General features: G+C 35.4%; 3 protein-coding genes across 4 annotated transcripts; 1 reads left to right on the forward strand and 2 right to left on the reverse strand.

Annotated features, from left to right (window-relative positions):
• Window positions 1-287: 287 nt before the first annotated feature.
• On the forward strand, window positions 288-11,104 carry LOC116294646 (solute carrier family 25 member 43). 2 transcript variants are annotated; one of them, XM_031702281.2, is made up of 6 exons: window positions 288-676; window positions 2,037-2,286; window positions 2,760-2,896; window positions 3,261-3,302; window positions 3,970-4,104; window positions 4,175-4,364. In XM_031702281.2, exons 1-6 carry the CDS (start codon window positions 413-415, stop codon window positions 4,343-4,345), a joined length of 999 nt encoding a protein of 332 aa, XP_031558141.2. In that variant the 5' UTR covers window positions 288-412; the 3' UTR covers window positions 4,346-4,364. The 2 variants fall into 2 exon arrangements, with proteins under 2 accessions (XP_031558141.2, XP_031558140.2); XM_031702280.2 differs by lacking the exons at window positions 288-676; window positions 2,037-2,286; window positions 2,760-2,896; window positions 3,261-3,302; window positions 4,175-4,364 and adding an exon at window positions 8,412-11,104 and having other exon boundaries at window positions 3,983-4,104.
• On the reverse strand, window positions 4,355-7,463 carry LOC116294649 (ubiquitin-conjugating enzyme E2 A). Its single transcript, XM_031702286.2, has 6 exons — window positions 7,350-7,463; window positions 7,138-7,218; window positions 7,006-7,031; window positions 6,806-6,895; window positions 5,322-5,410; window positions 4,355-5,247 (listed from the first exon to the last, which is right to left on the reverse strand). Exons 1-6 carry the CDS (start codon window positions 7,391-7,393, stop codon window positions 5,119-5,121), a joined length of 459 nt encoding a protein of 152 aa, XP_031558146.1. The 5' UTR covers window positions 7,394-7,463; the 3' UTR covers window positions 4,355-5,118.
• LOC116294647 (uncharacterized) lies at window positions 10,537-13,531 on the reverse strand. Its single transcript, XM_031702284.2, has 6 exons — window positions 13,165-13,531; window positions 12,419-12,551; window positions 12,232-12,270; window positions 11,817-12,038; window positions 11,530-11,720; window positions 10,537-11,435 (listed from the first exon to the last, which is right to left on the reverse strand). The coding sequence occupies exons 1-6, from the start codon at window positions 13,417-13,419 to the stop codon at window positions 11,223-11,225; spliced, it is 1,053 nt and encodes a 350-aa protein (XP_031558144.2). The 5' UTR covers window positions 13,420-13,531; the 3' UTR covers window positions 10,537-11,222.
• Window positions 13,532-13,760: the final 229 nt, after the last annotated feature.

Below are 13,760 nucleotides of genomic sequence, written 5' to 3' on the forward strand. Positions count from 1 at the left end.
GCAACGCAAAACATATTTTGGCTCCTCGGAAAGAAAAAAGAAATGTGCAAATGCGTTCTTGAAAAATATGCCTTAAATTACGAGAAAAGTTATTGGAGGGTGATATATTGTGCAATGGTGTTATCCGTTGTTGCAATCCAATGCGAAAAGTAAAACTGGATTAAACTTGGTGCAACGCTAAGCACAACAACAACATTGCGCAGTGTAACAACGGGCCTTGGATGAGGCCAAGAAATTTTGAATTAGAACTGGGCTTCCTTTGGTGCGCGTATTTAGTTACCAGTCTTCTTGTCATTAATGTTCAGGATGATATTGGATACTAAGGGAAAACGAAAAGAAGGAGGTAATAATATAACAGTTGAATCTTTGCCATGAACATGAAAAGAATTACAAAGGATGGTCATTGCTAGACATGATGAAAGAATTACGTGGTTTCAGAACCTTAATTTGTGGAGGAGCAGCTGTGATATTTTCTCGATCTGCTACCTCTCCATTGGAAGTCGTGAAAGTTTTATCTCAGGTTGGTACACAAAACACTAAACGAGGTCTTGCAAGAACATTTACCAATGTCTACAGAAATGAGGGTATCAAGGCCTTTTGGAAAGGAAACTGGATGACTTGCCTAAGACTCTTTCCATACAGTACACTGCAGTTTATTACCTTCAACTATCTGGTGGTGAGTAGTACTTATGTGGTAAGCTTATATTATAAGCTTGCATAAGAAACAAAGCAGCTTTTTAGTGAAAAAAGAGACTTGATATCCTTTTCTAGTAGAGAAATTTATAAGACCCCAAGTATTAAGCCTACTTTGCGATGAATCTGCTTACAGAAATATTCCCTTGGTTAAAAGCCATCACCCCTAACCTCCTCCCACACCCAACCTCCATTAATTATAAGCCCATTTCATTGTTAAAGGATTGCAATGCAGCCTGGTAGCATTTTGACAATTCTCTGCAAAGATTATTATTTTTTAGATTATTTTTGGATTGATCAATCAAATTTACAGTGGGTGGAGTGCATTCTTATTCGATCTAGATGCAGGCAATTAATATTTAAGGAATATAAAATGCATGCCCATGTGTCTGTACTGTGATATGAAAATGCTGGGAGCTGTGTAGAGCATGAGAAAAGCAAGCTTAGGAATACAAGGCATAGCCAAGTGTTTCTCTTGCTTTTCAAGTGCACTACAGCTTCCAGTCAGGGTGTTTATGTCAGTGTTTATATCACAATACAGAGACATAAGCAGCGATTTTATATTGTTTTATAAAATATTTTTCAACAACCAGTTGCACAAGCGTGTCTCTGTCCTCTGATATAAACATGGTAGCCAGCCAATCAGAGCACGCGTTATATCTCAAATAATTTATAATCAATCAATAAGTTAAGGCAATAAAAATTTACAGAGAAAGCTGGGGGGTAAGGGGGGGATTTAAAGATATATATAATAGTAATAAAACAGTCGTAAAGCGCTTATCCAGGGCTGCTCTAGGCGCTGGATAAGAAATAAACAAATAAATGATTAAACTTGAATTAAAACTTATTTTGAAAAATTTTAAGAATTTTTATTTTAAAGGGGGACAATATGTTTTCATGAAATTCCAGCTGAGTGGTGAACACCATGCAAAGCAGGAGTGGACAAAATCACCAGCCCTAAGCATTTTTGGAGCTTAAAAGAATGAAGCAAACATGGCACTAGTGAAATTGTTTTTATTATTCCTTTCCACATTTCTGCTTCTTGTACAGGCATGTATATTTTAGTAAAAAGGAAACAAAAAGTACCCAAAAGTTGGGTTACAGTATCCTGGGAATGAGGGTCAGTGGCAAATCACTCTGTGATTAACTGAGACAAAATTCACCACTATCTTTATTTAGATAAAGTTAGTTCCAATATTTGATGACAAACAATCAATATCATAATATTATGTCTAAAGATATCCAAATGTATTCAACAATTGAAAATCTCGGTTGTAAATTAATATCTGATTTCATTGGATTTTAACATGTAGTTGTACTTTCCAATGTTTATTAATCTGCAGAACTTTTTGGAAGATCCTTACCAAGGGTATCTCTCAAGCACTGGTTCAATGCTCTGTGGATCAGCCAGTACATTGATAGCTATGTTAGCTGTTTATCCATGTGAAACCATTAGGACAAGGTTGATTGTTCAGCAGCATGTCAAAAAGCCTTCTTTAGCCAAATACCATGGGATAACACATGCTTTCAGAACTGTATGGAAAGAAGAAGGATTTTTTGCCTTGTATAAAGGACTCTCACCCTCAATACTTGGTCAGTCTCACTATAAATTTATTCTGAATATTAAAATGAATAAAATACCAGATGACAGCCTTATATAACTGATCATCACTAATAGTTATAGTCTGGCAGATTCATGTCAAAAATTGTGAGAATTGTGTGATTTATGATAAATCCTTAGCTAATATTACTTGGCTAGGTAATTGATCAATATATGTGTCAATTCTGGGGCTTTTACCATAAATCCCACAATTCTTACATGAATCTGCCAGACTATAAGTTCTTTACCTACTAACTATATAATGAACTTGTTGTTATTGGCAACAGCTAGTACACACCATTATTGAACTGTCCACTGAAATGTAGTTATTGTCTGTAGCCAATAATCATATTAACATCAGAGACACTCTAAGTTAATGTCAGCAAAACCTTTCCAACTAAGTTCTAGAAGGTTATAGTCCAAATTATTCTAATATTACATTACATATTACATGTTCTATACACAGGAGTTATACCTTTCGCTGGTGGGTCTTTCATGGTGTATCGTTGGTTTGACCAACTTGATCAGATCTTTGACCAGAATAATTACTCTTATCAGATGCAGATGTTGTTTGGAGGTGGTTTGGCATCTGCATTTGCACAAGTATGATTCATTTATTTTTTTCCAGTCCAGTATCCTAAAACTCTTGCATTCTGTCTGCAGACAGCTATCCTGATGTCATTTGCATGCACGCAAATTGCTAAACAAGTCAAAAATTAAAGGGCTACCATTAACAAGTTATAAATTTACCCTCCTAAAGTTAGGCCAGATAGTCGAAAAACTTTGCCTGAGGTCTTGAAATTCAGAGCATAACAACCTCAGTACATATATTCAAGACCATGGGCACAGTTTTTTTCAGTCCTCCTGACTGGCAAATAACACATACTTATCAATCAAATACTTTTATCTGTTAATTTATTTGTATTTCTGTGATTTTTATATTTATTACTTTTGCTTATTCTTCTAGAGCTTATCTTACCCATTTGATACTATTAGAAAGAAAATGCAGGTATACATAAATGTCTTATCAAGTGATACCTTTTTCTGTTTAATTTTCTCTTTGATTCCACTACAGCTATTAAATTCTTTTTAATGCTAATTTATTCTTATGTCAGCCTTATCATGATCATTATCTCACAACTCCCAGATTTAAAAACATTTAAATATTAAAAATGAAGAAATTATGTTAGTAGGAGTATCAAGGTCAGGAGATATACCTTTTGGCTTAGGCGTAATGTTTACCCATTTCATACCAAATGTCATTTCCTTGAGAATAAGATTAAGTTGTATCCGTATTCATGTGTCTTCTCATGTGCAAACATTACATGCAACCCAAAATGTCCATTCATTTTACTCAGGCCATAAAAAAATAGTAAATGTAATTTAGTACAATTTCCTTTTTTTACATTAACTTCTATTTATAGACCCCTTGCACGAGAGGAATTGTTCTGGAGGACAAAACAACAGGCCATCATTTCTTATGCCAAAAAAATTCATTGTTTTGTACCCCAGAATAAATCCTCTCTGGACTCAGTGCAAGGGGTCTATGGTCACTAATTATACAACTTTGTTTCATGGGCCAAATAAGATCACTACTAAGGGAAACAGATAAATTCAAGATTCTAGTAAGACAATATGACAAAATAACCAGCCAATTGACCATCTTTATACTTCAGGCCAGTAGCAAACATATTCCAGGACATGGAGGTGTAGATGTTAAATTCAAAGGGATGTGCAGTGCTTTTGTTTCATCAGTAACAGCCAATGGTTTTTTAGGGTTATGGAGAGGCTTGAGTGTCAGTCTACTTAAGGTATGTATTACATCATTCTATTGAGAATCAGGCTTCCTGTCTGGGTAATGGGTTTTTTCCTACATTCTAGATTGTGCCTAACACTGGCTTGATGTATCTTTCATTTGAACACTGTAAAAGAGTATTTCTTTACTATAATGGTTATACCCAGTCTCCATGGGACGATATTCCAAAGGATGATGTTGACCAAAGTTTACTACCACAAGAAGTCTATCAAATAGTTTTGGACAAAAAGAAATGAGTCACAACATTTGACATTATTTGACTGTATCAAAAGCCTTTATTTTCCTGTTATAAACATGTTATAATATGATATGTACAAATACATATTAGCACTGATTTCAACCCACCCATTCTCCTACTCTTGTAAACACTCTTATTCATTGTACGTTAACATATCTGCTTTACTGCATAATGAAAATAAAGAGCAAAATTACAATTTTTACAATGAAAACAATTATTGTATTTACTAGTTTTTGGTAAAGCAAACAGTTTGTATTCTATAAAGTAACAGCAATATACATATGAAATTGTTAGATTGCAGTAGATCTAAACAAAGATCAAAACTTTTTGCTTGCTGTAACAGGTTATCAAATTTACAACGAAATATTTGTAAGAAAGCTTTAAATTGCCGTTTTTTTCTTCCCGCAAATGGCAAACATGATCACATTTTCATCGTTTCCTGTATTTCACTTTACGTTTTACGAACCTTGTCACCAAAGACAAATGTTATTTTGTTTAATTACCACTTGGAGGTTATTGCAATTCATTTTACTAATTTTAAAGAATTTTTCACTGGTAAACGTAACTTAAGTTTCATGTTTGCTGTAAACGAGATTCTAAAACTCTCTTTTATATCCCTAATTAGCATAAGAAAGGCTTTTTTCGTAACAAGAGCATAGTTTATTTTAACTCCTGTCTATATCAGCCAGTCTTATGTTATATATTGATTTCAGCAAGCAATGAGTTTAGAAGCACTGCTAATCCACGTTGATTGGAGGCATGATCACATAGTTAGCTGTTAATCCAACTTTGTTCAACTATAACAGTGACTTTCTTTTCATACTCCCTCTTGCTTTCCTGGTACAACTGGGCTGCAAGGCTGTTAGCAGGACTATTAGGATTTGGTTCATCCAGTAGAGACTAAATTACATAAAGTAAATTAGTAAATTGCATGTAAAAAACAAAATTCATGTCTGTTTGAATGAAAAGTATACCTGTATAGAAGTGAGGATAGCAGATACATCATAAGTAGGACTCCATCTATTTTGTAAAATATCTAAACATATACCACCATCTGCATAAACTGTTGAAGAGAAAACAAACAGATTTTGGTAAGAGATAAACTTTATACACCACAGGGCTTAATAGCTCAGTTATACCTCATTTTTTGCTAAATATTTCTGTTTATAATGATTGGCAAAGTAGAGATTTGACTGACCCACTGTTATATAATCTTTATTCTAAAGTATATTCAAGATAATCTTCCCTCCCCCTCCCCTGTAGGTCCATTCTTATACATTTGCATAACATCATTGCAGTGGGGATGGTATACAAAGAAAAGAGGTCTTATTGTAATTCAAAATAAACTGCTATAGAAAATAGCGATTCTCAAGGGAATGACAAGTGGTCTGAAATGGTCAAAACATTATGCCTACGTGGATTTCGTCCATTATTCTCTGAAGGCAAAGACATTATTGGTGGAGTATTTACTAAGCAAACCAACCACAGCACATGAAACTCTATATATTCAAGTCTAAAATTATACTTAAAACATATTAACCTTATGCTCCTTATCATTTTTACAAGTAAATGGATTTTACTGAATGTGAAAACAAGCCAAAATATTAAGGTGCTGACACACAGTGCAACATTGCATGCAACATTGCATGCAACATTGCATGAAACTGGAATGTTGCAATGTGTCTACCCCAAACTTGTTGCATGCAACAAATCTGAAGTTGAATCGGGCTCTACTCTTGCAACATTGCATGAAACTGGAATGTTGCAATGTGTCTACCCCAAACTTGTTGCATGCAACAAATCTGAAGTTGAATCGGGCTCTACTCTTGCAACATGGTGCGCAACAAATTTCATCATATGAGCATGGCTGCAACATTACCTGCATTTTGAAATTTCCAGCCAATAAGCTTGCATCAAATTTATAACTTCTGACCATATATCTTAACATATCAGGCTGACACAAGCCATGTTGCATGATTTTGTTGCAATGTGTGTCACCCCGATTCAAATTTATTGCTTGCAATGTTGTGTGCAATGTTGCACCATGTGTCTTTCATTTCATAGTTTGTTATGATATGGAGAAACAAAGAAAAATAAAGAAACAAAAGCAATTTTTACTGCGGAGTTTTTCAAGACTCACCGCATTCATACATCCTATATACTATAGCAATAAATGAAGTTTAATGAATTTCCCTTATAGTTAAGTAATGGAACCTTACTAGTTTCTCAACTGTCCAATTTTTTTTGCTAGTCACAGTATTACAACAAAATCCGATTACAGTTTTTCTATCTCACCGATACACAAGGAAATCGATTTTGTATTTCAATATTTCATGTTTGTGTGAACAGAACATATTTGTTTAAATCATGCGTCACTTCAGGCTTTTCATGTACGAAAATGTACACATTTTAAACTGATATTTATCAAATAAGGATATGTTTTGTGTTTTGGTCTTACCGTTTGGATGGAACATTTTGGATATGAAACGAACTGTTGGTGGTTTATTCGGATACTCTTCAGTAAATTCCATTTGTAACTTAAAAGTCCCTAAAAATACAAAATGAAAAAATGAAACGTGCACATTCACGACCAAAAAAAACAGTTTATATGAAAAGAAATCTGTAATAGTAATTTTAATTTTATTTATTCCAACCTACCATCTTCAAATGGCGTATCACGGGGCCTGTAACAGATAAGAAGGAAGATCAACATCACAATAAATTATAAGAAAATACTAGAATATTACAGCACGAGTCGAGGGAAGACTCACACACTAGTAATATACTTACCCAAATATTACAGCATTCCATATCATGATATTATTTTCAGATGGAGCTCCGCTAACTCCAGCAGGAGGATCGTCTTGTAATCTGAAAAACAGAAAATGAAAAACACTCGTTAAAATTGCCTCTTAAAATCTAAGTTTTCCGAATGTTTTGAGAAATAAAAAGACCTGCAATAGTATGTATCGAGTAAATCGATAATCAAACTAACTAATCACCGTTTAAAATCCCTCATAAGACGTCTTCTTGCTGGAGTAGACATGATTTCTTTTGATAATATTTAGTGCAACCTTCTTCCTTCAACAAACAACTTGCTTCATCGAACAAGAAGACTGACGTCATACGCCTGTCAACTATACCATATACCGCTGACCTTAAGGCTGCATAATCGATTCCCCTTTCATTTTCATTCATTTATTCAAACGTCATGATTAAAACAGCCTATATTTCAGGTTTATACTACATTTAACATAATCCTAGCATAACATTTGTCGATTAGCCTAAAATGCAGATGACTGAAACTTAATTCCACATAGTGTTCATTGACGAGCGTGATAAAAATTTAAAAGGAAAAGCATGCTAGCTAGAATAAAAGGAACTATATTTAGTAATATTAGTAGTAATGTTGTTGTTTGCTGCGTTTCGAAGAATAGCAGCAAACTATTGCGTTCACGGTTCTCCAAGTATGGCAATTGGTTGCTATGGTAACTCGACAGCAAAAGGCGGGCTTCAACCTCCTAGGGAAGGTTTTCATTCTAGCCCGACTGTGCATGCGAAACCGAATTCTTATTCTGTTTTATTCTTCTTAGAAATATTTTAAACTCTATGAAGTTTAATCTAGTTTAGGACCTTACTCCCTCAAGGTCGTTTTTCGCCTAACACTGCATTGGGAGGGACCAGGTTTCCTCCCAAAAGAGGGGGTTTTGCCTGGCGGGCAGTAGGCGAGTCTCTATGAAAAGCAATACGCTTGTACTGCGATGCAGTGTGCCTTTAACAGCGGGGCTATGCACCGGAACACAGTGCCGAATTCCAGCTTCTAATTGTTTGTCAGCAGTCAGCTTCCAATATACTAGAATATAGTTGTCTGAGTTCTTGATTTTAGGGGAAACTTAATAGATTTTAAATCTAGCTGTATACTTTTCGATGGGGAATGGTATTCCAGGTCACGTGACTATTTTGATATGGGCAGCTGGCGAGCAGGTGGCATGGATTTATTGTCATTCAGTAACTTGTGCGAAATTTCTATTCAAGCTTATATTTATAATATCTCCTTTTCTTAGATTTTTCAGCTTTTGAAACAATATGGATTCTCAACTTCCAATCGCAACCGACGAGATCCAAAAAGCCAAAATCCCCCAAAAGCGACAAAAGTCCTCTAAAAAACGGTCGTCGTTTCAATTGTCGAAGAAAAAGTCTCTCTCTTCAACCTGCCTTTCAGCTAAATCAGGACTGAACAAAAAAACCTTGAGTGAGACGAATTTGCTGTCAAGTAAGCGTTATTCTTCCTTAACACAGCTAAATATGCTTGGATCGTGTAAGTCCCTTGACCAAATGGAAGGAAAAGACGTGAATTTGGAAGAACTTTTTTCTCGAGAACTTCAAATGTTCTACGCCAAAAAAGTCGAAAATGGAAGGATAAAATCACTGACAAACAAGCGTTTAGCTTTTACAACAGCGTTTAAGGTACTAATCAACCTACAGCTTGTCAACGATAGGTTTACTGCTACAGATCTCCTACAACGTAATCCAAAATACTGTGAACTTACAGAAATTCGGTCCAATTGGTTCGAATTTGAAGTTCCAGTGTATTTAGATGGTTGCGATCAAAATGTGTTTGTACAGAGTGCTGATGAAGGAGGTTTTGTCAGACTAGCAGTAGATTCAGAGCAAAATTTTAATTGGAGCGATTGCGTCACAGATGAAGGGTTTTTATCTGCTAGTTTAGTACGTTCAAAGCTTCAGTTAACGATACAAAAATCTTTAATTGCAATGAATTCCAATGTCCAGATGGGTTTGGATAACCTGCCTGATGATATAGACAGTGTTACAGTATACTGTGACGGGTCCACTGTAGTTCTTGATATTAATGGAGGACAGCTCTTCGTTGATATGGTTCCTTCTATAAGACTGCATTGCTCGTCACTTGAATTTTTCAAGCGTCTATCTAAATCTGCAGTCCCTTCCCATGCTCTTGCCAAACCCTGCGATCGACCGATGAGCGACCCAGAGAGCCTTTGGATGTTGTCTTTCGCAAGTGCAGAGCGCAAGAAGGTTTTGCAGTTATTTCCAACACAGCGGTGCCTGTTAGAAATTTTGATTGAACTGCGTGAACTTGATGATCTATTTGGAGAACTTTCCTTATCTCACATGCAAACAACACTATTTTATTTAGTTGATGAAATGAGTGACCCGTACGACTGGAGGGAAAATGAAATGGGAGAACGATTCATTGATACTCTCTGCTATTTAGAAAATTTCTTGGACTGCAAATATTGTGAACATTATTTTGTCAAAAGTGCGAATTTGTTGAGTGGTATGAGCCCAGTAACAATAACCAAACTAAAAGACAAAGTGAGAAGGATTGTCAAGCCATCGTGCGTTGCTTGTGGTCTGGCTTCCTTATTTGGGCCGCATACTAAAATAAAGTGCAACAAAATACATTTCTAAATGCATTTCAAAGTCTGAAGCAAAACGCCTACAAACCTGGGTAAATATAGTTACGCTGGACAAGAACTTGCTACCGTTGGATTGGTTGAAGGTGCTGTTGTTGCACCCAACATTTCACAGTCACAAGAAAACTACTTCAGTGTGCGCGGCGTTTGCGCAACCTTTGGCCTTACAGAATCGAGTTGCTGTCGTTGCACCTAACATTTCACAGGTTGCAAGAAAGTAAATTGCATCGTCGTGCGCAACGTTGTGCGCAATGTTTTTCATTTTTCATCATCTTTGCCAATGATTTGTTCTGGAGGCTATACAAGGACTTTGTTGTACCATGTGGCACTTTTCTGGATCAAGAACCACTAATAATCTGGAAGCATTGGATAAACGTTTCTTACGTTTCATTTTTATGGATACAAATTTGAACTACCAACAACTTCTAGATAAATCAGGTTTCAACCTGTTTCATGCTTCTGTAACCCACCCAACTCCAGACGTTTGGCACTTTAGTTTCCATCAATGTAAAAGGCCATATGCATTCCTAATAATTCCGATCATGAGCGATAAATGTTCTCTTGTCCTGACAAACGTTTTTCCATGGGAAATGGGCTTTTGAGTTGTGGGAATATTTACAACTCACAATCAGAATAATACACTCTGCTTATCACAGATGTCTGGAGTCACTTAGATAACAGAATTAGGCTGTAATGCCTAAGTTTTAATGATTAGAAATACTACAAAACACAATTTAGAAAAATAACGTTTATTCTCGGATAATAGAAAAAGTATAAAAATAGAAATAAATGGGATTAATTGAACAAATAATTTAATGTTTAATTTTTTGTCTAAAAGAAACCCAAAATGATGTTAATGTTTTGAATTCATAACCCACTGAAGTCATGAATATTCTAGTTCATGCTAACATTATCAGCTGTACATGTAATTCAGTATGATATTTAGCTGATGAAAATCAGGTTAAAAGAAAGTTAGACTCCAATAAATGGTCAAAGCAGGATGAAACATTGTGGGGATGTAATGATCAGTGTGTTTATGTCATTCAATGATATGAGATGCATCTTAATTTTTGACTTGTCTGAGAGACCCTTTCCTTTTTATTGATGGTAGGGAATGAATAGAAAAATCATAAAAACTATTAATTTTTTCAAGTTTCCTCAATTAGCAAAGTTAAAATCTTTTCATTTCTCACTTAACATCCCTCCCCCTAAATAAGGAAAGCTCCCCTAAAGGTTCCCTCTTGCATGTGATGTTAAAGCAGTGCGCTTGATCTTGAAGACAAAAAAAAAAAGAATTTCAATCTCCTGAGAACTGGAACTTATTGTTTGGTCCCCCAGATTGAGCTGCATTCCAAAGCGCTGCAAGGGGTATATTAGCAAACTTGAAGCAGGAGTATACTTTTCTCAAATAGTTCTTTTCTAACAACTATTACTCTTCTTGCACAGAGGTACTTTGTCAGACATTTGAATATCTTCACATTCACAGGAATTCTTATTGATGACTTGTCCCATTGGGCACCTAATGCCACTGTCACATGTGCACTTGCATAGCTTGTTATCCCACTGTTGCTTTGCTACAGGACAATGTTTGTGTTCATATGAACATTTGCAGCTGCATGTGTCCTTGTTATACTACAAAATCAAAATGCAAGAAAACTGTCACTGATACTACCCTAGTAATATACATTTATCTAAGGCGCTGATAAGTAATGAATGATCAACTTACTCTGAATGGGTCAGCACAGTTTAATCTTGATGCAGTGAAATCATCTTTGCATTTACACTGGCATGTTGATTCATGATGATATTGTCTCACAGGATCACAGTCTTGTGGTCTCACCTTACATTGACATTTACATGAAAGGTGTTTCTCAACAGCAATTTGTCTTAACTCATGAGAAGAGCGTTTTTTGCGTGCTACGATAAATAAAAAACAGAAATGTTTTTTAACTACCATATATGTATGATACTTTTGTATATAGCTTATAGTGGTGCTTAAAATCGAAAACTTACAATTTCTCTGTGATGAAACCATGTTGTAAGGCACATAGTAAGCAAGATGAGTTATATTCTGTACTTGATCTGGAACGCATTCATGCATATCCACAAAGCAGCAACCACCACATCGTAAAGCCATGGCACAGAATGGATATATAACACCATGATATAGGTCTGGCTGTGGGAATCGGATTACTTGAGGACGAGGTAAACATGCAGTTGATGTTGTCCATTCAGCTTTAATTATCATAAATTAAAATCAATAATTAGACAAGGCTTTATGACCTAATCATTCAGAGTCAATCTTTTTTGATAGAGACAATATTAACAGCTTTATACCATAGTCAACACAATTCACACTAGCATTTTTTATTGATTGTGTAACACTGTTAAAATATGAAAGACTTATTTGAAAAAAAAAACAACTTACAATTTGCATCAGACAATCCAGAACTTTGACCAGAAGCACCTGAAAACACAAATTTTCACATAATTATATAATAGTCAATTTTACCAAATGAGTTATGTAGATCTGAGATAGTTACATTATTGCATGGTAACAAAAGCTTTATTTTCAGTATATATACTGCCTAATTTTTGTTTTGTTATATTTTTACCTAAACCTTGCAGACTCTTTTTAGATGCAGTAATCTTTTGACTCATTGATCCAGTAATTCCCAAAAAGTTAAGAACCTGATCTTGGGTCTTTAGCTTTCCCATTTTTTCTGCAATGTATTCAGGCATCTCGTTCTAGAATGTAGTATAAACACAGAAATGTGTAAAGTGTTATTTGACCTCATGTAATCAATCACAGGGTATGTAGTGTGACAGCAATGTGTAGCTTGATATTATGAGGGATCCAAGGCCATATATATATAATAGATTAAAACTGAAGGGTGATACATGGAAATTTAATAACGAGTGGATCAAGGGGATAATTGAAATATCTACAGTCTCCTCTACAAGTAACACTTTTTAAAAATTGTAATGTGATAGTATTTTTGTCCTAACAAAACACACTTGGCACTTTTTTTGCTCGCATGCAGCGAGAACCAACGGTTTTAGATTCCTAATTCCAAGGTGTTAAAAGAAATTCGTCAATACTCTTGGCGATGGTTCAAAAACTTATAAAGACTGACGTGCTATATTTCGTGCATTCTCCCAAAAACAATGTTTTCACTTTATGTATATACAAAACCATGATATGATTATTTTGCTTGAGTTCGTTGGGGTTTTGTAGAAACACGTGCAGCAATTTTTACTGAACGCCCATAAGCTTTATTTTACAATGCGTGTTAAGCTTACGGTTATAAAAGGCAGCAATAAAATATCCCCTCGAGAATGATCAAACTATTAAACGTACCTTGACAGTCATAACACTCGCACTCGGTGTACTTGTTGTTTTTACTGTTGTTGATGGAATTGTAGTTGCATGAGTAGTTGGTACTGGCTTACGTTTTTTCTTGTCGACCTTCTTCGTGTCCTTATTTGTGTTAAAAAAATCCCAAGGACTTGATCTTCTTTCCCTTCCAACAATGTGCTCATCCTGAGCTGGGACTCCAGCACACTGAACCGCAGCCAATACTGACAAAAAACCAACGCAAACTAAACTCTTCATACTTCGATTTGTTTTTTCGTCTCAGGAGAAAGAAAGATTTTCTGTCTTCTCGTTCTTCCCTCTTTAGCTGATGAACTCGAATGTCGTAACACAACTTCGCAACGCGTTACATATAAAGAACTTTGCGCGTCCGTTTCAAGATCAATAGCGTATTACGTCATATCCGCACGTTAACCAGATCATATAAAAAATAAAGGTACTGCCCTCGAACAAATTGAAGTGAAAACATTCAAGTAAGAAAAACAAGCTGTGACTTGCAGAGCTCTATCATGATAAGTCGAAAGCAGCTGATATCACTTCATTTTCTATTCGGCATTCATTCTGGACTTTACAAGCATATA

Source organism: Actinia tenebrosa, unplaced genomic scaffold (genome assembly GCF_029948245.1).
Source record: "Actinia tenebrosa isolate PJP-AT-01 unplaced genomic scaffold, QUT_ActTen_1.0 PGA_scaffold6__47_contigs__length_16458017, whole genome shotgun sequence".
Classification (NCBI taxonomy): Eukaryota; Metazoa; Cnidaria; class Anthozoa; order Actiniaria; family Actiniidae; genus Actinia; species Actinia tenebrosa.

Excerpts from the sequence above, each read along its gene's own strand:
- LOC116294646 (XM_031702280.2), top strand. The coding sequence starts at position 8,434 with ATGGATTCTCAACTTCCAATCGCAACCGACGAGATCCAAAAAGCCAAA.
- LOC116294647 (XM_031702284.2), bottom strand. The coding sequence starts at position 13,419 with ATGAAGAGTTTAGTTTGCGTTGGTTTTTTGTCAGTATTGGCTGCGGTT. Across the intron at positions 12,039-12,231 it reads TGGATTGTCTGATGCAAATT|CTGAATGGACAACATCAACT; the intron begins GTAAGTTGTTTT and ends TGATAATTAAAG. Across the intron at positions 11,436-11,529 it reads ACTGTGCTGACCCATTCAGA|TATAACAAGGACACATGCAG; the intron begins GTAAGTTGATCA and ends TTGATTTTGTAG.
- LOC116294649 (XM_031702286.2), bottom strand. The coding sequence starts at position 7,393 with ATGTCTACTCCAGCAAGAAGACGTCTTATGAGGGATTTTAAACG. Across the intron at positions 7,219-7,349 it reads CTTATGAGGGATTTTAAACG|ATTACAAGACGATCCTCCTG; the intron begins GTGATTAGTTAG and ends TCTGTTTTTCAG. Across the intron at positions 7,032-7,137 it reads TGGAATGCTGTAATATTTGG|GCCCCGTGATACGCCATTTG; the intron begins GTAAGTATATTA and ends TATCTGTTACAG.